General features: G+C 41.4%; 1 protein-coding gene across 3 annotated transcripts in view; it reads left to right on the plus strand.

The window, feature by feature from the left end:
• The window catches only part of LOC129836091 (protein FAM83H-like), a 35,991-nt gene extending 12,146 nt beyond the window's left edge, over window positions 1–23,845 (plus strand). For 2 of the 3 annotated variants that reach the window (XM_055901873.1, XM_055901874.1), the window contains exons 4-5: window positions 13,193–13,317; window positions 14,518–18,830. In XM_055901873.1, coding sequence (XP_055757848.1) covers window positions 13,193–13,317; window positions 14,518–18,733 — 4,341 coding nt within the window. In that variant the 3' untranslated portion in view covers window positions 18,734–18,830. Of the gene's footprint in view, window positions 1–13,192; window positions 13,318–14,517; window positions 18,831–18,855 lie in introns of those variants that run through there. The other variant, XM_055901875.1, reaches the window with a different exon arrangement.
• Window positions 23,846–26,231: the final 2,386 nt, after the last annotated feature.

Genomic DNA, 26,231 nt, shown 5'->3' on the forward strand with positions numbered 1-26,231 from the left:
ACTGTCTGTGATTTATTTAGAATCCACGGCACACTTAACAAGCATGGCTACCACAGCATTCTGCAGAGATACACCATCCCATCTGGTTTGTGCTTAGTGGGACTATCATTTGTTTTTCAACAGGACAATGACCCAACCAACACACCTCCAGGCTGTGTAAGGGCTATTTGTGACCCAATTCAGGGAACTAGGCGTATGTCGCAAGTCATGACTTCACAGTAGAGCCATTTGAAATGCCTTCTCGAACATGTGAACTTTCATGTGCCTTAATAGCAAACGTGTATGCCATCTGTAAATACGAATACGAAATACGAATACGAATAAAATAGTTTAATTACGAGCCTAGTTGGTTTAGCCACAGAAAAAGGGAGCAACATTCCCGTTAGCCATGATTGGCTGAGATAATGAGTGGGCTGGACATGCCAAGAGATGAGTATGGATTGGTCTGCCATATAGCACACGTCTGTCTACTTGTTATGAGAATTTCGTTATCAATGTTCATAAACTTAAATTAATCTACTCAGTCTGCAACCCAGAGTTTGTAAGACTATGGTTGAATTTAACAGAGAGTCCCAGCTTACAATAGTCGAAATGTTTATTCACGAGAGCGCTCCCAAGTCCATTATACAAAGACATTAATTTTATACTTGCTCCCTACTTACGCACATTATTCCACACAAACAGTAGATATCCTACGCACATAATTACACACGAACAGTAGGTGAGTTGTATCCTTCTCCAGAGTTCTCACCACTGTTTATCACTACCCAGCCGACAGTTCCATTCCCCCGAGATTAGAGAAACCTTGAGAAGTACTTCCTGTCCTATCATAAGTTTCTCAGACTTATAGCCAGGTCGGGTCAAACACAGTTGAATTGTTCTCGGTATTTTCTTCGGCACTACTGTCTCGCCTACACTTCTAAATGGTAAGTCTTAACTTGTCCTATGCACACACATTCATAAGAATTCTAGTCTTATGATTCAAATACATTTCACTCCATTATACAGTGACAAGGTAGAATACTTTTAGTCATTATCTTACCATTACCTTAAACATATAAATCATATGAATTTCTATTATATCACTATTGGAGCTGGTCAGTATTTTTAGGTAATCGCGTTGAACGCGGCTTTAAATTTTTTTTATCACTTAGTAAAACTGCATAAACCTAATGTCAAGTTAAAGTGTACTGTTAGCTAGCTAACGTTAGCTGGCTGGGTCGCTAGCTAACGTTATGTGTATGATCTAATTCTTCGTACCTCAAACATATATGCTTGACTAGTTATAGCCATAGAACCTGACTGGTTAGCTACCTGCAGATTCATGCAGGGTAGTAACGTCATGAGTTGTGATAATGGTCCATTGTTTAGCTACCTAGCTACATGTCTTAACAAAAGACTCCACTAACGTTATACAAATATCCATTTTAATAGAATGTCACTGCAACTGTTGGTAGATGTACTAGCTGTTAAATTCGCTCTGGCTATCTACTCCGATTTACGGCCACGGGTAAGAAAGTCTAGCTAGCTACATTTTCAGATATTACGCATTTCTAATTTTGATAAAGTATTTTAATTTCAAGGTAAAGTGTACTGTTAGCTAGCTAGCTAACTAACGTTACCTGGCTAACTAACGTTACCTGGCTGGCTCGCTAACTAAGGTTAAGTCATGCGTTGGGATTCATTGTTTACCTAGCTAGCTATCTAGCTAAATTTCTTAACGAAAGACTCGTTTTAATGTGCCAGAGCGCAGAATAACTGATTCATTTTTGAATGCTCAACACCCGTTGAATATGTCCTGTGTCAGTAAATGTCGGTAACAAAGCGTAATTCAATTGTTGCCAGCAGCACAGTTACAGTCACCAACGCTCATTATGTGTCTGGAAGTAGCTAGCAAGTTAGCTTGGGTGCTTGACTGCTGTTGTTAATATAGCATGCTCAGATCAACCCTTAAAGAGATGGGTCGGGCTAAAGCTTAAGAGGGTGTGAATGGGTGTAGACAAATAAGAGCTCTCCAGTTGGTACCAAAACATTCAAAGGCCATTTTCTCAAAAGTGAGGTTACAAGTTTATCAATTTTCAAAACAGAATTACTTTCCCATTGTTCTTCAAATGCAATGTATGACATACCATTTTGTAATTCGGTGTCTCTTGTTGTGCTGTGCTCACTTGAACAGGAAGGTGGCACGGCGGTCTTTTGTGGGCAAATTTTATCATCAAAGTCTGGCATTCTCTGGATTTATGGTGCTTTGAAGACAACTGGGAACTCGGGAAAAACTCACTGAAGTCTGAGAGTTCCCAGTACTGAGTTGTTTTGGACACGGCAGAAGTCATGCTGGATTGATAGCATGGCCAATGTTAAATGTTTATTCTTATAAGCTTGGAAAAGAGACCCTTAAACCCAGACTTGGACCACACATCCCCTCCACTGAATTGCAGGCTAGTGATTGCTTTGCAATGCTTGCAGTTAGCCACTGATTCCTTCCAAAACACTCATTGTTGAATTTGCGATTTTCCAACTTGTTGTGTAATGTTTATGTTCAATGGCCGATGAGCACCGAAACGTTATCTATAATTTCTCTTCATTATTTCTCTTCATATGACAAGGATTGAAAAGGACTTGCCAGGAGATTGTCGACTTAATTCATGATGACTGCTAGCTTGCTAACTAAGATTTTGAAAGTATGATGTTGACATGATCAGTCCAATCAAAGCTACTGTAGATATAACGTCATTTGACGTCATTTTATCTGTGGTCAATGACCTTGAGCCTTCTTGGATGGGCACTTCTAATGTAACTCTATGGCAGCACCCAAGAGGCTTGATTTTTCGAGCTCTCCCCGTAGATTTTGTGGTGACGTAGTGTCCTCATGAGTGACAGAACACTCATTGCTGGTTGATAAACTGGGGTTGGAGCGAAAACCTACAGAAGGGTTGCTCTCCAGAAAAAGGGTTGGAAACCCCTGTTCTACATGGTCAGATGTTGAGCCACACTGGCTGTGTTTACACAGGCAGCCCCATTCTGATATTTTTCCCACTAATTGGTCTTAATCACATCAGATCTTTTTCAGAACTGATCTGATTGGTGTAAATACCAATTAGTTAAAAAAATATCAGAATTGTGCTGCATGTGTAAACGCAGACATAGTCCTTTATCCAGCTTTGGTACACTGGCAATGATGTTCAGCATGGTGGGCTGGCGAAGCTGAGACTTTTTTGCTGCTTTTGGCGAATGGTCTTGTCCTGTCTGCGGTTAACGCCCAGCTGGATAAGACTTTGCAGAAAGTGGTTTAGGGCTTCTTAACCACCAACTGTTTGGTCCTCTTGCAGAAGATTTGCTGGTACTACACGTCTCCTGGAAAGACATGGTTGTGGTGTTAGCATTGTGGAAGGGATGTAGGGCAACACGCCTTTGTTGGTAAAGGTGTCAACAGAATGGGACAGGCTAGCGTATTGTTTATGGACAATAAGGGGACATTGGGAGCTGCTTTTGAGAGGAAGGATAAGTAACAAAGTGAATGGGCTGGGGGACTAAAGAAAGGTGTGAAAAGTCTTAGGGGGCTTTTCTTACACAGTATGAATTGTTGTGTATGGGAGATTGAGTAAATATGACACCATAATCGCTCTCATACACAACAATACATTTACTGTCTAAGCACAAGCCTGCACAACTAAAACCCCCTTCCTCATCTCAAAGTACTGTCTGTAAACCTCCCCCAGCCCATTGACTTTGACAGATCATTTTTGTCAATAGTAGCCCTTTGCAGGGGATTTCTGTAGACAGTTTTTGTATTGTGTTTTGAGAATCCGAAGAGAGAAGAATGAGGTGGTTGTGTCATTACTGTTGTAGTCTAGATTTGATACCTTTCATTGTCCGTTGCTGGTTTCTGTCCCACATGCTTGTTGTGCTCTATAACCGCAAGGTGTGTCCGCTCCCTCATGCTTGTGTACCCAAAATGCCGCCGCTTTGGGGTCTTTTTCAGCAGGGCACTGGAATGACTCCAAATATCCTGAGTTTTACAAAAAGAACAGGGGTAGACATAATTGATTACATGGTCTGGAAGGGACTCTATGGTCCTCAGGCTACCTTTAACCACCCGTAACCCTATGACACAAACACTAACCATACAAACTGTACCCAATTCATGTTTATACCACATTTACTGTAAATTGAGCTATTGTAGCCATCAGCTTGTAAATATTTTTGCCAAATTACCTTTAACTTGTGCAGAGCTAAGTGTTTAAAGTGCATGTTGGTGAATTCTGTACCACCTACAACAACATACATAACAATACACAATTTAGCCACCCAACTAATTGTATTGTTCTCTATTAGACTGGCTAGCTTAGCATAGCATCGACATTTCAATATTGTCAGCTTGCTGTTTGCTATCTAGCATCGCAAGATTGCTAGCCAGCTGAGACTGGCTGAGAACCAACCACATTCATCATCACCAACACACAGAGAGTGAGTTAGCTATAGCGACAATTCCATTTTTTTTTACGGAGTGTCTTCCACACAAGGATCGAAAAGATTGCTACCAGATTGAGCTACTCTTATTTGCTAACATTAGCTAGCTTATGTTAACCATGTGCAGCTTGAGCTGTGCAACGTATCTCTTATATTTCTCATATGACGCATGGCCGGCTACCCTCGCTTGTGTTCTTCCACACCGATCTCAACAAATCATTTCTGTATAGACCTCGCTTTGTGCACTGGAGCATTGTGATGGTGAAACAGGAAACGGCCTCCCTTAAACTGTTGCCACAGTTTGAAGCACAGAATCGTCTAGAATGCCATTCTATGCTGTAGCGTTAAGATTTCCTTCACTGGAACTAAGTGGCGTAGCCCGAACCATGTTTAACAGCCCTACACCATTTTCTGCTTCCACCAAACTTTAAAGTTGGGACTATGCATTCTGGCATGTAGCGTTCTCCTGGCATACGCCAAACCCAGATTCAACCGTCGGACTGCCACATGGTGAAGAATGATTCATCACTCCACAGAACACATTTCCACTGCTCCAGAGTCCAAGGCTGCAAGCTTTACCCCACTCCAGCTGACGCTTGGCATTGCACATGGTGATCTCAGGCTTGTGAGCTTCATGAAATGGGTTTTGGCCATGGAAACCCATTTCATGAAGCTCCCGACAAACAGCACTTGTGCTGATGTTTCTTCCAGAGGCAGTTTTGAACTCGGTAGTGAGTGCTGAACTGTTGTTTCTCCAAGACGTTTCCACTTCACAATAACACCACTTACAGTTGACCGGGGCAGCTCTAGCATGGCAGAAATTTGACAAACTGACTTGATGGAAAGGTTTCAGTCACAGTATGGGCCATTCTACTGCTTATATTTGTCTATGGAGCATCTAGCTGTGTGTTCGATATTATACACCTGTCAGCAATGGGTGTGGCTGAAATAGCCAAATCCACTCATTTGAAGAGATGTCCACGTACTTTTGTATATATATAGTGTATCTTGTCATTTGTTGCCAACATCAATGTTGAACAGAGGTTCGCCAGGTATCGCCCTTGCTCAACATGCAAGTAGCATAACATTAAAGAGAGGACAAAGCAGTGTCAGTTTTGATGAAGACGACCAATGTTCCATGCTAATTCTTTCATCTAGGGGTGAATGAGAGTATGGTTAACATGTGAGTGTCCATAATGCAGACAGAATTTAAGAGATCATGCAAGATTAAGGGAAGGAACATTTAGTGTCTTTCAGACTGAAGAACCCATTAAAGCCATCATACCTCTGGAAAAGCGTCATGTAAACCCAACAACGTTGACCTAACATGAACTCAAACTTTAGCTACTGAGTGAAGAGGGATACTCTTTGATATGCATGCTCGTTGCTTCTCCGTACGTAATGAAGAGTAGGTGGACCGATGGATTCCTGTGCAGACTGCACGCCGAAGGGTCATGACACCCAATATGAACCATGAAAAGAAGGGCTACATTTGATTGTCTGAAAGTTGTAATAGAAAAGGCATCCCTGAAGACTATGAGAACCATTTAACAGAAATACAAAAAGCTAATTAAACAAATTGGAAAATTCCAGAAAATGATGTCATGGCTTTATAAGCTTCTGATAATCTGATTGACATAATTTGAGTCAATTGGAGGTGTACCTGTTGATGTATTTCAAGGCCTACCTTCAAACCCAGTGCCTCTTTGCTTGACATAATGGGAAAATAAATCAAAAGACCTCAGAAAAACAATTGTAGACCTCCACAAGTCTGGTTCATCCTTGGGAGCAATTTCCAAATGCCTGAAGGTACCACATTCATCTGTACAAACAATAATACGCAAGTATAAACACCATGGGACCACGCAGCCGTCATACCGCTCAGGAAGGAGACAAGTCCTGTCTCCTAGAGATGAACGTACTTTTCTGCGAAAAGTGCAACTCAATCTCAGAACAACAGCAAAGGACCTTGTGAAGATGCTGGAGGAAACAGGTACAAAAGTATCTATATCCACAGTAAAACGAGTCCTATATCGACATAATCTGAAAGGCCGCTCAGCAAGGAAGAAGCCACTGCTCCAAAACCACCATGAAAAAGCCAGAATACGGTTTGCAACTGCACATGGGGACAAAGATCGTACTTTTTGGAGAAATGTCTTCTGGTCTGATGAAACAAAAATAGAACTGTTTGGCCATAATTACCATCGTTATGTTTGGAGGAAAAAGGAGGAGGCTTGCAAGCCGAAGAACACCATCCCAACTGTGAAGCACAGGGGTGGCAGCATCATTTTGTGGGGCTGCTTTGCTGCAGGAGGGACTGGTGCACTTCACAAAATAGATGGCATCATGAGGGATGAGACTTAATGTGGATATTTTGAAGCAACATCTCAAGACATCAGTCAGGAAGTTAAAGCTTGGTTGCAAATGGGTTTTCCAAATGGACAATGACCCCAAGCATACTTCCAAAGTTGTGGCAAAATGTCTTAAGGACAACAAAGTCAAGGTATTGGAGTGGCCATCACAAAGCCTTGACCTCAATCCCATAGAAAATTTGTGGGCAGAACTGAAAAAGCGTGTGCGAGAAAGGAGGCCTACAAACCTGACTCAGTTACACCAGCTCTGTCAGGAGGAATGGGCCAAAATTCTGAGGGAAGCTTGTTGTGGGAAGCTTGTGTAAGGCTACCTGAAACATTTGACCCAAGTTAAACAATTTAAAGGTAATGCTACCAAATACTAATTGAGTGAATGTAAACTTCTGACCCACTGGGAATGTAATGAAATAAATTAATTCTGAAATCATTATCTCTTCTATTATTCTGACATTTCACATTCTTAAAATAAAGTGGTGATCCTAACTGACCAGTTTAATTGTATTTGGCTAAGGTGTATGTAAACGTCTGACTTCAACTGTACTTACATTTTTCATTTGAACAGGGGGAACTATTAACAACCCAAGAGAGGGTCTGATTACATTACTATTGAAGCAGGAGCAAATGTCAATATAAAAGTCCTGTACACCTCAAAAACTGGAGGCGCCTTACCTTGTGCTGTGACACCCGTATTCTGTCAAGATGTTTAGCATTTAGAATGAAGAAGTAATAAGCAAAATTACTCAAAGTGAGCAGTCTGGCTTTACTGAAGTTCGTTACATTGGTGACAATATTTGTTGTTTTATGGAAACGTTTAGGGTCCGACAAGGGGATCCAGTTTCACCTTTCAAAAAAAAAATGTATCCCGTTTTTCTCACCAATTTTAATATTTTCTCATGGCTGCAACTCCCCAACGGGCTCGGGTCCTCCGAAACATGACTCGTCAAACCGCACTTCTTAACTTCTCTAGGGTAGGGGGCAGCATTCGGAATTTTGGATGAAATGCATGCCCAAATTAAACTGCCTGTTTCTCGGGCCCAGAAGATATGATATGCATATAACTGGTAGATTCGGATAGAAAACACTCTAAAGTTTCCAAAACTGTTAAAATAGTGTCTGTGAGTATAACAGAACTGATTTGGCAGGCGAAAACCTGAGGAAAATCCATTCAGGAAGTTGTTTTTTGGGGGGTTTTGTAGTTTTCTATTCAATGCCATTACAGTATCCATTGACTTAGGACTCAAATTGCAGTTTCTATGCCTTCCACTAGATGTCAAAAGTCTTTAGAAAGTGTTTCAGTCTTGTATTCTGAAAAATGAGGAAGTAAGAGCAGTCTGAATAACTGGACCCTAAAGTTTCACGGAGCTTTTTCATGTGCACAACCGGGATAATTGAGTAAATTAATGTCTGCTGAGTGCAACCATATGAAGATCATCAAAGGTAAGGGATTAATTTTATCTATTTTTCTAAATTGTGTAACTGTTCTATCTGGTTGGCTACTGTTTGTAATGATTTGTCTAGTGGGCTATGTGGGCTATGTTCTCATAATCGTAAGGTATGCTTTCGCCGTAAAGCATTTTTAAAACCTGACACCGTGGTTGGATTCACAAGAAGTTCATCTTTAAACCTATGTAAAATATGTTTTGTTTCCTGAATTTTTATAATGAGCATTTCTGTATTTAAATTTGGCGCCCAGCAGTTTCACTGGCTGTTGAAGAGGTGGGACGCTAACGTCTCACGTGCCCAAGAGAGGTTAACACTCGCCCGCTTAACCCGGAAGGCAGCCGCACCAATGTGTCGGAGGAAACACGGTTCACCTGATGACCGAGGTCAGCCTGCAGGCGCCCAGCCCACCACAAGGAGTCGCTAGAGCGCGCTGAGCCAAGTAAAGCCCCCTCGGCCAAACCCTCCCCTATCCCGGACAGCAGCAATTTTGCCCTATGGGACACCCGATCACAGCCGGTTGTGAAATAGCCCGGGATCGAACCAGGGTGTGCAGTGACGCCTTAGACCGCTGCGTCACTCGGGAGCCCCCGCCTTATTTATTCTTATTGGCTATCGAGGAGATGGCTGTCAGAATCAGGAACAATTCTAATGTAGTAGGTCTGAGTATCAATGGTCTTAAAACCGAAATGTCCATATATGCAGATGATACAACAATCATCAATAGATGCTCTTATTGGAGATTTGAATGACTTTTTTAAACCAAATTATGAGAAATGCATTTTGAGAGTGGGTTCCTTAAGAAAGTCCAACTATCTTTTCCCCTGTTGTGTACCAATTATGTGGAGCAACGGCCCAGTGGACATGCTTGGCATCCACATTCCAAAGACAATGAAGGATCTTGTAAAGGAGAACTTTGATTTGAAACTAGCCAAGATTGACAAAATACTATTGCTGTGGAAAGGTAAAGCTTTGTATTTATATGGCAGAGTGACATTGATAAACACCTCAATTGTCTCTCAGTTCAGCTATCTCTTCCTGTCACCTCCATCGCCAGATAAGGTTTTTTAGGAATTTTAGGAATATTTAATATTTAATCAATCTCTGAAAGCCTGAAAGCCAAAAACAATATGTAAATACGAGTAAAATCTTAGAAAAGACAAACCCACTTTTCAATTCCAAAATATTTAATTTTATACAAATTAACTCTTTGAACTTTTGGTTCCTGCATGATATTTGGTTCCTACATGATATCTTATAAGACATATCCCTATTCTTCAAATAATCAATAAAAGCTTGGTTGCATTTTCAATATTATCCCCCAGGAAAAATAGCTGATTTTCAGAGCCAAATCATATGATTCATTTCAAATATACTGATGAATAAATACAAATTAAACATAGAATGTGTTTCTGGAAAAGGGGATCTTATTTGGAAATTATATCATTGATAGTAATGGGAATTATATTTGATCTGAAACACTGTGCATGATGTATGGGAACATACTCTATGTACAAATCATAATTACAATCAGTTACTGGCAGCAATTCCAAAAGAATGGTAGAAAAAATGAAGGGGAAGAAAATATAAACTGTTTGTAGACCTCAAATTAAATCTCACAGATGGTTAACTATAGATAATATTAATAAAGACGTGTACCATTTACATTTGGAAAACAACAAATTGGTTGCCATCCCACTCAAAATCCACTCTTACTGGTATTTTTTATTTTATTTAACATTTATTTAACATGGCAACCAGTTAAGAACACATTCTTATTTACAATGACGGCCTAGGAACAGTGGGTTAACTGCCTTGTTCATGGGCAGAACGTCAGATTTTTACTTTGTCAGCTCGGGGATTCAATCTAGCAACCTTTCAGCTGCTGCCCCAAAAGAAGAGCAGTTTGATACTCCCATCCCCTGGAAAAGGTTTTTGGTTTTATTTATAGAACAACCTTAGACTCCACAATCCGAATGTTTCAGTTTAAGATATTGTATAATGTTCTGGCTATTTTTTACATATTTTCTGGTATTGCCCCATAGTTGCAAACACTTGGGAAAAAGTACAAGAGTGGTTACTCCCTGTTTTACACAATTTTGTTATCTCTCCACAAACAGTTATATTCAGTGACTTTAAGGACAGATGCAACCCAATATGCGATCCCTTGATTCTGCTGGGGAAGGTTTTCATTTTTAAAACTCAGAAAACAAACATGTTAGTATTTGATTCTTTTAAAAATAACCGTCAAACACCATTATACACTAGAATGATTGATTGCAAAAGAAAGTGGGAGGTCCCAAGATTTTACTGATAATTGGGACCAAATAACACGGCAAGAGGGATGGTGCTGATTTCATATATACTGAACAAAAATATGAATGCAAAATGTAAAGTGTTGGTCTCATGTTTCATGAGCTGAAATAAAAGATCCCAGAAATGTTGTATACAAACAAAAATATTATTTCACTCAAATGTTGTGCACACATTTTTTAACATAACTGTTAGTGAGCATTTCTCCTTTGACAAGATAATACACCTACATGACAGGTGTGGCATATCAAGAAGCTGATTAAACAACACGATCATTACACAGGTGCATTTTGTGCTGTTGGACAATAAAAAGCCACTCTAAAATGTGCAGTTTTGTCACATAACACAATGCCACAGATGTCTCAAGTTTTGATGAAGTGTGCAATTGGCATGCTGACTGCAGGAATGTCCACCAGAGCTGTTGCCAGAGAATTTAATGTTAATTTCTCTACCATAAGCCGCCTCCAACATTGTTTTAGAGAATTTGGCAGTACGTCCAACCGGCCTCACAACCGCAGACCACGTGTAGCCACACCAGCTCAGGACCTCCACATCTGGCATCTTCATCCTCTGGGACTAGCCACTCGTACAGCTGATAAAGCCCTTTTGTGGGAAGAAACTCATTCTGATTGGCTGGCCCTGGCTCACCGGTGTGTGGGCCTTGCTCCCAAGTGGGTGGCCCTTTTCGCTCCCAGGACCACCCATGACATACTTTTGTATACAGTATATAGTGTATCTGTGACGAACATACCAACGGAATCTGTAGTCCCAATCAAGTGAAATCCATAGACTAGGGCCTAATGAATTTATTTCAAACTGACTGATTTCCCTGATCTGTAACTCCAGTAAAATCATTGAAATTGTTGCATGTTGCGTTTATATTTTTTGTTCACAAAGGGAAGGGGCTCCTGATCGCCAGTCATATGACAATGCTAGTTGGTTTTTGTTTGTTGTTGTATTTATAGTTTATAGTAATTCCTTTTTATGTCCTTTTGTAGTTTGTTAGTGTAATTGTTTGTTTGTTTGCTTTTGTGTGTCTATGTCACGCTGTATAATGATCAGAGACAAGCGCAGGATAACGTAATAGGGGGTTTTATTTTCTCCACCCAAACAAAAGAGCGAGGTGTAAACCTCTAAATAATAATACGAGGGACATATATACACATACTAATCAGAGGGAATGGGAACAAGATATTATGTTATGACAATGGTTAAGCAGTAGTAAATCAATTCAAAATGAGGCTGTACTTCTGTAAATACACTGAAAGAAAACGGTCAATATCAGGTGACATCTTTATCTATATATTTCCAGATGTCTGACATTTTATTGGATGTAAGGAGTAGACATGCTCCAGATACGCATGTCCTTCATTTCATATACGGAGCTTGGATATTCTCTGTTATGGGACAGTTTCTACATGCATCCAATCTGGACCTCCGAAATCTACCTGCAACCGTATGAGTCCAGAGATATATCTGGGGTGAAATACATTCAAAACACGCACCTGTAGAATATTCTCACTCCGAAAAGGGTGTGCCAACATGCTGACATATCTAAGCCTTTATACTCAGGAATGAACGAATCCACATATTTCAGAAATGTATCATATCTGTAGTCCTTAGTTTATCATTTATCTATCCGTATAAAAAAAAAATATATATTTCAATAAAAATCCATACCTTTGTATATATAGTGTATCATGTATGTGGACACTCCTTGAAATTAGTGGATTCGGCTATTTCAGCCACACCCGTTGCTGACAGGTGTATAAAATTGAGCGCACCGCCATGCAATCTCCATAGACAAACATTGGAAGTAGAATAGCGCGTACTGAAGAGCTCAATGACTTTCAGCGTGGCACCGTCATAGGATGCCACCTTTCCAACAAGCCCCGGTCAACTCTAAGTGCTGTTATTGTGCAGTGGAAACGTCTAGGAGCTACAACGGCTGGTAGGCCACACAGAACGGGCCCGCCGAGTGCTGATACCGCCTTGTGCTGAAGCGCGTAGCTCGTAAAAATCGTCTGTCCTCGGTTGCAACACTCACTCTCGAGTCCAAACTGCCTCTGGAAGCAATGTCATCACAAGAACTGTTCGTTGGGAGCTACATGCAATGGGTTTCCATGGCCGAGCAGCCGCACACAAGCCTAAGATCACCATGCGCAATGCCAAGCGTTGGCTGGAGTGGTGTAAAGCTCGCCGCCATTGGACTCTGGGTTTGGCGGATGCTAGGAGATCACTATCTGCCTGAATGCATAGTGCCAACTGTAACGTTTGGTGGATGAGGAATAATGGTCTGGGGCTTTTTTTCATGGTTCGGGCTAGGCCCCTTAGTTCCAGTGATACGGGGTAAAAATGCTTTTCCATGAAGGGAAAGCAATTTCATTATTTGTTAGCTAGGCTACCAGTTAGCTTTACTGGCTACTGATAGCCAGTATAATAAGCTAATGTTCTTGATTCTAATAAATAAATAAATAATATCTCAAATGAGTTACTCACTTTAGCTTTAACTTCTTTGAGGTATTTCTGAACAGCTTCTCACTTATTTCATTGTTTTTTTTGAGAACTTCTAATGAGAACATGTTTTTATCTTGCAGTTCATGCGTGTCAGAACTGTGTCAGGGGTCACCTATCACTGTCGCTCTGGGAAGACCTTCAAGGGTCAGATGATGGATCGCTTCTTGCTGACAGACTGCAGGGCAGTCCTGAGTGGAAACTATAGGTGAGGGTTCAATAATGAAGAATGTGATACAAAGTGTTTCAAATTTGTACAAATGTTGCATGATTTCTCAAACCTGACATTTAGTCATGTGGATCTGAAAATTACTACATTAAGTTGTTCTTACACCTGTGTAGTAACAAATACATGACATTAGTATTGATGCATTTTAATTTAGCAACTGCTTTGTTTCTTTCATATATTTTTATTGGAGTTAATGTTTTTATGTGCAAAACACAACATGCCACCTGGTGGCAGACAAGCCACACAGCATCCATAAAACAACAAATTCATACAATAGGAGACAAAACAACACTGACAAACAATTGACAAAGAGCAATAAGAGTGATACAGTTCGGGTCCTTTACGACACCAACCAGATTGTGCTCATGAGCTTCCGACCTGTTCAGGCCGTCGGAGATGCACCCAGAAAAAAAGTAATATAAAGAGTATTTCACCTGCTCCTACCTACAGTACCAGTCAAAAGTTTGGACACACCTACTCATTCCAGAGTTTTTCTTTATTTTTTACTATTTTCTACATTGTAGAATAATAGTGAAGAAATCAACACTATGAAATAACACGTATGGAATCATGTAGTAACCAAAAAACTGTTAACCAAAAAATATTTTATATTTAAAATTCTTCAAAGTAGCCACCCTTTGCCTTGATGACAGCTTTGCACACTCTTGGCATTCTCTCAACCAGCTTCATGAGGAATGCTTTTACAAGTCTTGAAGGAGTTCCCACATATGTTGAGCACCTGAGCACAAAAGCAGTTTTTCCAAAAATGTGTTGTTCATTTCTATCCAACACGAATGGATCACGCTGTATATTGAGTAAAAATAATCCTAGATCTTTGTAAATTCTTGAGTAAAACTCAATCTTCGGACATGTCCATAAACAGTGAAAATAAGACCCAATGCCTGTTAGGTATTTAGAGCAAATGGGGGAGATCTGTGGGCTGAACTTGCTCAGAGTGTGGGGAGTTAAATAGTGCCTATGTAAATACTGGAAACTGCCAATGAGGAAGATGGGTTCTCTGAGCCTGTTACAGAAAAAAGTAGCATTTATGGAATTGATAGCTTTAATTGATTTGTTTTGTAATTGCATAGTAATGGAGTTGAGTTCCTTATTCCATTGTAATACATATATATTTCGTAATTATGTGTATTGAAATGTAATGAATCTCTCTGCCCGCAGCTTCATGTGGTCTTTTGAGAAGCTTCACCGTTGCATGGCTCACCTCTTCCTTGGACAGCTTGTGACTACTTTTGATGAGGAGTTCCGGATCCTGTTTGCACAGTCCCAACCTTTGGTACCGGAAAATGTCCTTGTTCCAATGCCACACTACATCAGTTTATCTGACAGCCAATACAGCAGTGATCGGACACTATTGTTCAGAGATCCCAGAAAGTTCCTCCCCGTAGAGAGCTCTCGTCCTGAAGAATGGGCTAGACATTCCTCTGATGACCGCATGGATATGGTTCAGAAAATGACGCCTCCTGGAAGGTGTGAGCCCATCCACAGTTCACTAGATCAGGGTCCACTAGATATGTACAGCAACAAGTACTCCTCCCAGCAATTTAAAATGGAGCAGCAGTCTTTTTTGGCACAAGGTCAGCCCATGATGCAGTCGAACGCAATGGAGTTTGCTAGCTCTAAAAGGCACAGTTATGCAGAGGGCACTTATGCCAGACATTCCTCCTCTCCATTCATGCAGCACCAAGCCATTCACAGCTTTGAGGGGGATATGGCAACCCAGAACAGGAAGATACATAGGGAACAGCATCACTATCAGAGAACAGGGCTAGAACCAGGTTATAGCGGCTACGATCAATTCAGGGACCAAGGGTACCCTCTGATGGATCAGTATTCGGAGTCTGGGTACCTACATGGACTAGCGATAGAGCCACCAGACGACTATGACCCTGTACTGAATTATTTGTCATCATCAAACCTTGCTGTGGAGCTGGGACATGGCTTAAACAAATTATCAAGTCCAGGAGAGGGTCCCTTTAGTCAGTCAAACCCCAAAAGACTGAGCACGGGCCAGCCTCATGCCTGTCAGACCTCCCCAACACAACAAAACCCATTTGAACAGAAATCATTTTTTGTCAGGTCTGGTTCGGACTGTAAAACACAGGATCCCAGTGCAAAGCAGGGGATGCGAGATTGGAGGATCAGCTCATACCTCAGTGCATATGATGATGCAGGAGAGGAAGACATTCCACAGCCTATGGGAAATGACCCCTTTCAAGAGCCCCTTAATCCATCACAAGGCAAATTATTTACTCCACTGGTATCAGATCCCAGGTTTAGTGCCAAAGAGTTACCCAAGATTCCAGGGCTCAGGTTAAACAAGCCCATCTGCCCAGAACACTCAAGAACACTAGAAATGCTTGTTAGCTTGGCAACAGATGCCCGAACAACACTAACACCACCTTCGGAGTCGTCATCAACCACTGAAGGTGACAAATCAGAGGAGATGGATGTAAAAGAGCCCAAAAGAGAAGAGTCATTCCGTAGGAGGTTCAATCCTGCTATCCAAAGGACCTCTAGACTAAGATCCTCACTAATCTTCAGCTCACAACTAGAACAGCATATCTCACAGGAACAGAAATTTAACTCTGGCCAACACTGTGAGGAAACTGCCAATGAGGAAGATGACCAATCTAGATTATCCTTGACCGCTCAGGTTTTGGGAAAAAGAAGATCCATGACAAGAGAACCTTTTGAATGGAGATTTAAGTCGGCGACAGTTGATAATTCAACCATAGAGTCTTTGAAATCTGAGGACATCACTACTGATTCAGGTGATAAGGAATTGACAAAGTATCTTCCTGTGAGCACGGACAAGGTTTCTTCAATGGAACAATCCAATCCTGCCCATGAAGAACAAACCAAAACGGTACAATCTGCACATCCATCCAAACCTGCTCAAGTTGAGAAACCCAAAACCATACAATCAGCACACCAGGCATCTTCATTGAGCAATACATCCTATATAGACATGAATGATCCAGACAGTAGGTTATTTTTTTTTAAAGAGTTGGCTGCCAAACGAAAAGCTGCAAAGGCTGCAGAGTCTGAGAGCAGCGCTGAAAAAGCTCCTGTAAAACCAGTAACTCCATTTGACTTAAAAACTAAGGAACCAGTCACAAGGATAGAACCTAACCTTCCAATAGCCACACTAAATCCAACAGATACTTCAACCAGTAAGCCAGCTCCATCAACAGAGGCACCTCCTAATCCATCAGATACTTTCAACAAAAAACCAACAACATCGACAGAAGCCCCACTTTATCCAGCACATACTTCAATAAAAGAGACAGCTACATCAACAGAAGCGTCATCAGAAACACTGGAGACTTCACCAGTGTTACAGGAGAACAAAACATCCATGGCAAAATGTGGCTCATTACTTGATGTCAAAGAACACGCTTCTAAAAATAAAGAACAGCAAGACCTTCAACTTCCCAGAAGTGACTCCAAAACATTCCTCAGGGATAAGTTATATTGTGTCGATGGACTACTTAGAGTCTCTACTGATACTGAGAAGATTGAGCTGAAGAACAGTCGGAACCAAAGAGGGTCTAAGGTTAACCCTGGAGATACAAGTACATTTCTTAAGAGCGCCTCAAAAGAGTGTACCTTTAACATCGCCCCAAAGGATTTCAGTTTATATAAACTATCTCCAAAGAAACCAAAGTCATTCAATCCTGCTTCAAATGAGCTAAACCCATCTCTTCCACTCACACTAACAGAAGCTAGCTCATCTTCATATCCGACACCAAAAGGTTTAAGCTCAACTAGTCTCACTTCATCAAAAAATGCAGCAAAGGAGTTGAGCTCAGCCCTTACACCCACCCTTAAGGAGCCCAGTTCATCTATCCCCATGTCAAAGCAGCCATTACCATCCTCTAAACCTATCACAGTAGAGTACAACATACCTCTGAGCCCCTCCCAATCTGAGCCAGGTGTGTCTCATAAGCAGGACAAAACAGATTCCAAGGAATCTCTCTGCCCTACCCCAATGCAATCTTGCTCATCCTCAATCCCTGCAACAGAATTTATCCCTCCGCCAATCCCAACCCAAACAGAATCTAGTTTCTTACCCAAGTCCACCTTAGTTGGGTCCATTTCATCAACACCAATGGAATCTAACACCTCTCCCAAGCCCTCCACAAAGGAGTCATTGTCTGCAATTGCCACAACTGAGTTGAGGTCATCCTCTCCTAAGACCAACCCAATAAAATCCTATTCCTCCCCTTGTCCTGGCCAACATGAGTCAGTTTTGTCACTCAAACGTTCCAAAACAGCATGCAACTCCTCTCCAATGCCCGCTACGGTGTCCAATGGCTCTTACAACTCTTCACCTCCATCTTCAAAGCATGTCATGGAGGAAACCAACAAGTCTCCCATCCTCACACCAACAAAATCTAGCTCTCCTCCCGAGCCTACCCCAACAGAATCTAGTGCTTCTACCAATCCAACACCAAGAGAACTCAACCCTCTTCCTCGCACCACCCCAACGAAAACAAGTGCATCTACTGGCCCTACCCTAACAGAATCAAGTGCATCTTCTAACCCAACCCCAACAAAATCACACTCCTCCCTTACATGTGGGTCAGGTGGATCAGTTGTGTGTCCCAAGCCTGGCCAAACAAAGTCCAGAACTTCTCCAAACGAATCTTGTTCCTCTCCTAATCATACCCTAACTGAACCTACCTCGCCATTCAACCCTGTCCTTGTGGAATCCGTCCCATCAAGCAACTCAAACCCATCTGAATCCACTGCCTGTCATGACACTGCCCCGGCTCCACCCGTCGTTGTGGATAACAGTAAGGAGGGCAAACCAAGTAAACTTAACAAGGAGCAAAAAGCGGGAAGTTCTGCAGCTTCTAAAGGTGAGAAGATAGCAGGTGATCCTGAAACTGAGAGCAAAACTGCTCCTGGAGAATCTGCCTCCCATGGACCGCAGAGTCCTGATGAGACCAAAGAGAATAACAGCACTATGAAACCAGAGAGCACAACAGATCAAAGCAATCCCATATCACCCCCAGTGAAGCAACCTAAAGTAAGCCAGTCCCACTACCATTCATCTACTGCCAATGTGCTCTCTAGCAGCAACCTAAGAGATGACACAAAGCTTCTATTAGAGCAGATTTCTGCTAACAGCCAGAGCAGGACCGAACTCACTAAAGAATCTGCTGTCACTGATGATGCCAAACAGGATGAGGCTGACCGGGGTGTTAGCGGTAGGGAGGAAGCATCAGCCCGACGACAGATCGGAGGCCCGGTTAGAACTTCTCAGGAGAGGGAGAAGCTTCTTCAGAGAATCGATAGCATGCGGAAGGGGAGGAAAGTCTACAGCCGCTTTGAGGTAAAGTACCCTGCTGCATCAATAGGCCAGTAGCAATTTAACTAAATTGAAATGAAAGGTACCTATTGTAACCGAGGTACCTAATTGTTTTCAATCTCACCTGCTTGCCATCATCTGAGCTCATGTTTTCTGCTTGTTATTCTGTATTTTGTTAGGTGGCGCCTTAACCAGGGATCGGAAGGATGAGTGAGTACGGAGAAAGACCATTGCACATTTTCCTCTAGAACTTGTCCTTTAACTATGTCCATTCCCAAAAAGTCTAAAACCTCAGGTCGGAGAGGGATCACTAGCTAACCAACATAAATATTATTCTCAGGTTTCTATATTAGAGGGTTTCTCCGAATGGACTATATGCATGTAAAGCATTAAGGATTTTGGGAACAAAAACTTGACCAAGTTTACCAACATGGATTTCTGTGTAAATAAGCAGAGACTACAGTGGGGACAATGGACCACTGCTATCTACAAAGGGGAACTGAAAAATCCAATCTCATCAGCGAAATGCACAACTAAATGTGAAATATATTTGAAAATGATTGTGTTCCTAGACACACTGGACGTAATGGTATTGTTGACTGCAATGTAATGTCTGTCACTCTCTGGGTTGTTGAATTATCATCCGTTTGAGAATCTGTTTTATATACTAACAATCATTTCCAAATAATACAATTAGAATCACCATAGAAAATGTATTAATCATAAACAGTGCAAGAATAGCCTTCAAATAGTTGGAGCACTTTTTTCATTTGGAATGCTTTATTAGAATTATTAAATCAGAATGACAGTGTGCTAGATAAACCAAATGTATGCATGAATAATCATGTGTATTTGCACAAAAAATGTGTGTGTATATATACAGTATATATGTAATACTGTGATTTTAATGCCACGGGACATTAGGTCCCTTTTTTTAAAGGGGCTATCTGTGATTGCTACATCCATTTTGGACTTTTAAATGAATTATACACTACCGGTCAAATGTTTTAGATCACCTACTCAGGGTTTTTCTTTATTTTCACTATTTTCTACATTACAGAATAATAGTGAAGACTTCAACTGTAACGGTAGTCCTCCTCCTCTTCATCCGAAGAGGAGGAGTAGTGATTGAACCAAGGCGCAGCGTTGAGAAATGACATGATTTAATTAAGACACGAAAAAACAACGAAGACAGAAAACGAACTATACTTGAATTAACTAACAAAATAACAAAACGAATGTGTAGACAAACCTAGACATACGAACTTACAATAAAACACGAAGAACGCACGAACAGGGAAAATAGACTACACAAAAATGACGATGTACAAACAAACCGAACAGTCCCGTAATGTGCGACAAACAAATGAAATGAAAAACACCTGCCTCTAATTGAGAGCCATATTAGGTCACCCTTTAAACCAACATAGAAACAGAAAACATAGACTGCCCACCCAAACTCACGCCCTGACCAACTAACACATAAAAAACTAACAGAAAACAGGTCAGGAACGTGACATCAACACTATGAAATAACACATAAGGAATGATGTAGTAACCAAAAAAAGTGTTAAACAACTCAAAATATATTTTAGATCTGAGATTATTCAAATAGCCACCCTTGCATTGATGACAGCTTTGCACACACTTGGCATTCTCTCAATCAGCTTCACCTGGAATGCTTTTACAACAGTCTTGAAGGAGTTCCCACATATGCTGAGCACTTGTTGGCTGCTTTTCCTTCTCTCAGTCCAACTCATCACCAACCATCTCAATGTGGTTGAGGTCGGGGGATTGTGGAGGCCAGGTCATCTGATGCAGCATTCCATCACTCTCCTTCTTGGTCAAATAGCTTTACACAGCCTGGAGGTGTGTTGGGTCATTGTCCTGTTGAAAAACAAATGATAGTCCCACTAAGCCCAAACCAGATGTGATGGCTTATCGCTGCAGAATGCTGTGGTAGCCATGCTGGTTAAGTGTGCCTTGAATTCTAAATAAATCACAGACAGTGTCACCAGGAAAGCAGCCCCACACCATAACACCTCCTCCTCCCTGCTTTACGGTGAGAAATACACATGCGGAGATCATCCGTTCACCCACACCACGTCTCACAAAGACACGGCGGTTGGAACCAAAAATCTCCAATTTGGACTCCAGACCAAAAGACAAATTTCCACCGGTCTAATGTCCATTGCTCGTGTTTCTTGGCCCAAGCAAGTCTCTTCTTCTTATTGGTGTCCTTTACAAGTGTTTTTTTAGCAGCAATTCGACCATGAAGGCCTGATTCATGCATTCTCCTCTGAACAGTTGATGTTGAGATGTGTCTGTTACTTGAACTCTGTGAAGCATTTATTTGGGCTGCAATTTCTGAGGCTGGCGACTCTAATGAACTTATCCTCTAGCAGAGGTAACTCTGGGTCTTCCATTCCTGTGGCGGTCCTCATAAGAGCCAGTTTCATCATAGCGCTTGATGGTTTTTGCAACTACAAAGTTCTTGAAATTTCCCATATTGACTGACCTTCATGTCATAAAGTAATGATGGACTGTTGTTTCTCTTCGCTTATTTGCTGTTCTTGCCATATGGACTTGGTATTTTACCAAATAGGGCTATCTTATGTATGCCCCTCTACCTTGTCACAACACAACGGATTGGCTCAAATGCATTAAGAAGGAAAGAAATTCCACAAATTAACTTTTAAGAAGGCACACCTGTTAATTGAAATGAATTCCGGGGGGCTAACTCATGAAGCTGGTTGAGAGAATGCCAAGAGTGGGCAACGCTGTCATCAAGGCAAAGGGTGGCTATTAAACACTTTTTTGGTTACTACATGATTCCATATGTGTTATTTAATAGTTTTGATGTCTTCACTATTATCCTACAATGTAGAAATAGTAAAAATAAAGAAAAACCCTTGAATGAGTAGATGTTTTAAAACTTTTGACCGGTAGTGTAAATACAGTGGGGCAAAAAAGTATTTAGTCAGCCACCAATTGTGCAAGTTCTCCCACTTAAAAAGATGAGAGAGGCCTGTAATTTTCATCATAGGTACACTTGAACTATGACAGACAAAAAAATAAAAATAAATCCAGAAAATCACATTGTAGGATTTTTAATACATTTATTTGCAAATTATGGTGGAAAATAAGTATTTGGTCACCTACAAACGAGCAAGATTTCTGGCTCTCACAGACCTGTAACTTCTTCTTTAAGAGGCTCCTCTGTCCTCCACTCGTTACCTGTATTAATGGCACCTGTTTGAACTTGTTATCAGTATAAAAGACACCTGTCCACAACATCAAACAGTCACACTCCAAACTCCACTATGGCCAAGACCAAAGAGCTGTCAAAGGACACCAGAAACAAAATTGTAGACCTGCACCAGGCTGGGAAGACTGAATCTGCAATAGGTAAGCAGCTTGGTTTGAAGAAATCAACTGTGGGAGCAATTATTAGGAAATGGAAGACATACAAGACCACTGATAATCTCCCTCGATCTGGGGCTCCACGCAAGATCTCACCCCGTGGGGTCAAAATGATCACAAGAACGGTGAGCAAAAATCCAAGAACCACATACCACTGCTGCCTTGCTTCTGAAGCTAAGCAGGGTTGGTCCTGGTCAGTCCCTGGATGGGAGACCAGATGCTGCTGGAAGTTTTGTTGGAGGGCCAGTAGGAGGCACTCTTTCCTCTGGTCTAAAAAATATCCCAATGCCCCAGGGCAGTGATTGGGGACACTGCCCTGTGTAGGGTGCCGTCTTTCGGATGGGACGTTAAACGGGTGTCCTGACTCTCTGAGGTCATTAAAGATCCCATGGCACTTATCGTAAGAGTAGGGGTGTTAACCCCGGTGTCCTGGCTAAATTCCCAATCTGGCCCTCAAACCATCACGGTCACCTAATAATCCCCAGTTTACAATTGGCTCATTCATCCCCCTCCTCTCCCCTGTAACTATTCCCCAGGTCGTTGCTGCAAATGAGAACGTGTTCTCAGTCAACTTACCTGGTAAAATAACGGTAAAATAAAAAATAAATAAAACACGGGGGGACCTAGTGAATGACCTGCAGAGAGCTGGGTCCAAAGTAACAAAGCCTACCATCAGTAACAGACTACGCCGCCAGGGACTCAAATCCGGCAGTGCCAGACGTGTCCCCCTGCTTAAGCCAGTACATGTCTGAAGTTTGCTAGAGAGCATTTGGATGATCCAGAAGAAGATTGGGAGAATGTCATATGGTCAGATGAAACCAAAATAGAACTTTTTGGTAAAAACTCAACTCGTCGTGTTTGGAGGACAAAGAATGCTGAGTTGCATCCAAAGAACACATACCTACTGTGAAGCATGGGGGTGGAAACATCATGCTTTGGGTCTGTTTTTCTGCAAAGGGACCAGGACGACTGATCCGTGTAAAGGAAAGAATGAATGGGGCCTGTATCGTGAGATTTTGAGTGAAAACCTACTTCCATCAGCAAGGGCATTGAAGATGAAACGTGGCTGGGTCTTTCAGCATGACAATGATCCCAAACACACCGTCCGGGCAACGAAGGAGTGGCTTTGTATGAAGCATTTCAAGGTCCTGGAGTGGCCTAGCCAGTCTCCAGATCTCAACCCCATAGAAAATCTTTGGAGGGAGTTGAAAGTCTGTGTTGCCCAGCAACAGCCCCAAAACATCACTGCTCTAGAGGAGATCTGCATGGAGGAATGGGCCAAAATATCAGCAACAGTGTGTATGAACCTTGTGAAGACTTACAGAAAACGTTTGACCTCTGTCATTGCCAACAAAGGGTATATAACAAAGTATTGAGATAAACTTTTGTTATTGACCAAATACTTATTTTCCACCATAATTTGCAAATAAATTAAAAAATCCTACAATGTGATTTTCTGGATTTTTTTTTCTCATTTTGTCTATCATAGTTGAAGTGTACCTATGATGAAAATTACAGGCCTCTCATCTTTTTAAGTGGGAGAACTTGCACAATTGGTGGCTGACTAAATACTTTTTTTGCCCCACTGTACTCATTGATTCTTGAAGAATATGACTTGTAAAATGTCCCATCAGCTTAGTTCATTCGTCGTACCCCATCAGAACTCAAAATATAAACTTGTTTTACTCAATTGTTTGTAAATGATGCAATTGTAAAAAATTAAATAAATACTTTATAGTCTCAAAAGATGGTTATAATTATAGTTTTGATATCATGGCTGGTCAGTTCTTCCATCCATAGCTCTCTGAATTTGAGACTGTTACAATTCTCAAGCCCCATCCCTCGGGTGTGTACCAAATAACAGTGGCAGGGGTTGGTGGCTTTGTTGTTGTTAAAACCGCAGATTGCCAGTTTAACCATTGGACAACAGCATGGTATACTGTTTTTCAGTTATATCACTTGGTTATCGTCATATCCATTGACCACCTCTATGTCTCAGTGGGAAAGCATTCAATATGGTTAATCATTTATGGATTGGTGTGTAATGCTTTCAATGCCAAAGTCTGAAAATGGCATGAAAATGTCATTTCTAACCTGCTCAATCCACTGCCTACAGTAAGTAAACTGTATTTTGAACTTTATAATGTTATATGCGATTCCTTACTGGTTGAACTAGTTTTAAAGCTCCGAAGGCTCTGTTTTTACCAGTATTTGCATGAATTATTATTTGAATGAATTTGCTCAACTGTGTTAGATGTCACTGGTGTCAAGCTCTGTGCTCTGCAAGCCAGTTTCCAAGATGGCTTTTATAGTGCAAGTATAGCTTTCAAATAGTTGGACCTGCCTGGCTTCATGAGGCAGAGTCCCTCACAGAAAGCAGTACCTAGCAGTCACTTATGACTAATCTGCTGATACACCGTCAGCTGTTGTGTAGTCCCTGGGTTACCCTGTCTATTATGTTTACTGTAGAAATGTACTAAGCTACGTAAAGTATACACGTGAACACCATTTGCATGATAGTGTGGTCTGTTTGATTGTTTTTTTTGGGGGGGGGGGGGACTTCTAGATTTTTTTTGAATGTTTCATAAAAAAAGACGGGAATATTGTGCAAGCCCCTTTGTTCGACACCCTTGTCACCGAGAAGGTTGTTAGCTTTGTCACCAAGAACATCACAAGCAGGTTGTATTAGTGTGTATAAGTTCAGCAATGTTATTTGAACACACCCAGCGGCTACATTTTCTATCACAAAGGTTAGCACAAATGTTGCAACAATGTTTGATAACAATTTTGGTTTAATAATACCCAGTGCTTGATTTAGACTAAAATAGGTGCCGGTACTCATTTTGGGTGCCGGCAGTGTTGTGTTCAAGAAAAATCGATTCAAGACCAAGACCGAGACCAGAAAAATGCATGTCCAATTCCAAGACCAGGACTGTAATTGTGTCAAATCCCCCCCCCCCCCCCCCCCCATAATAAGAGTTCAAATGTCCAGTATTTCTGTGTTCATATTTCAGATCAACATATGGATTCTTTAGACATTCTGAATGGTGAAGAAGTAGCAACTTTACAAATGATCACAAACTTAAACAGGTCTATAATAGATAAAAAAGACAAAAGATGTTACAACTTCCCCCGGTCTCACCTTAACCAATAGTGAGTATGCAATTTCCCCCACCCTTCCCTACCAGCGAATCAAGGAAATTCTAACTAGCACGACAAAGTTTGAGGATATTTTTCAGCTAATGTAAGGGCAGTAATGTTATGGGTAAAGTAGGAAGCTCAGTTTTAGGCGGAAATATGTTCATGTAACATGAACGGAGTGTGGATATTTGGACTGGCGAAGCGGTTAAATGCGTTGACTAAATGGGAGCTGCTAAATATAAACATTTTACTAAATCAAATCACATGTTTTTGGTCACATACAGATATTTAGCAGATGTAATTTCAGGTGTAGCGAAATGCTTTTGTTCCTAGCTCTAACAGTGCAGTAATATCTAACATTGTGTGTGTGTATATATACACTGCTCAAAAAAATAAAGGGAACACTTAAACAACACAATGTAACTCCAAGTCAATCACACTTCTGTGAAATCAAACTGTCCACTTAGGAAGCAACACTGATTGACAATAAATTTCACATGCTGTTGTGCAAATGGAATAGACAAAAGGTGGAAATTATAGGCAATTAGCAAGACACCCCCAAAAAAGGAGTGATTCTGCAGGTGGTGATCACAGACCACTTCTCAGTTCCTATGCTTTCTGGCTGATGTTTTGGTTACTTTTGAATGCTGGCGGTGCTCTCACTCTAGTGGTAGCATGAGACGGAGTCTACAACCCACACAAGTGGCTCAGGTAGTGCAGTTCATCCAGGATGGCACATCAATGCGAGCTGTGGCAAAAAGGTTTGCTGTGTCTGTCAGCGTAGTGTCCAGAGCATGGAGGCGCTACCAGGAGACAGGCCAGTACATCAGGAGACGTGGAGGAGGCCGTAGGAGGGCAACAACCCAGCAGCAGGACCGCTACCTCCGCCTTTGTGCAAGGAGGTGCACTGCCAGAGCCCTGCAAAATGACCTTACCCTACCTGCCCTAAGCTCTCTCCTGGCCCCTTACACTAAGTCTGAATTTGTCCTGC

Source organism: Salvelinus fontinalis, chromosome 37, assembly GCF_029448725.1.
Source record: "Salvelinus fontinalis isolate EN_2023a chromosome 37, ASM2944872v1, whole genome shotgun sequence".
Classification (NCBI taxonomy): Eukaryota; Metazoa; Chordata; class Actinopteri; order Salmoniformes; family Salmonidae; genus Salvelinus; species Salvelinus fontinalis.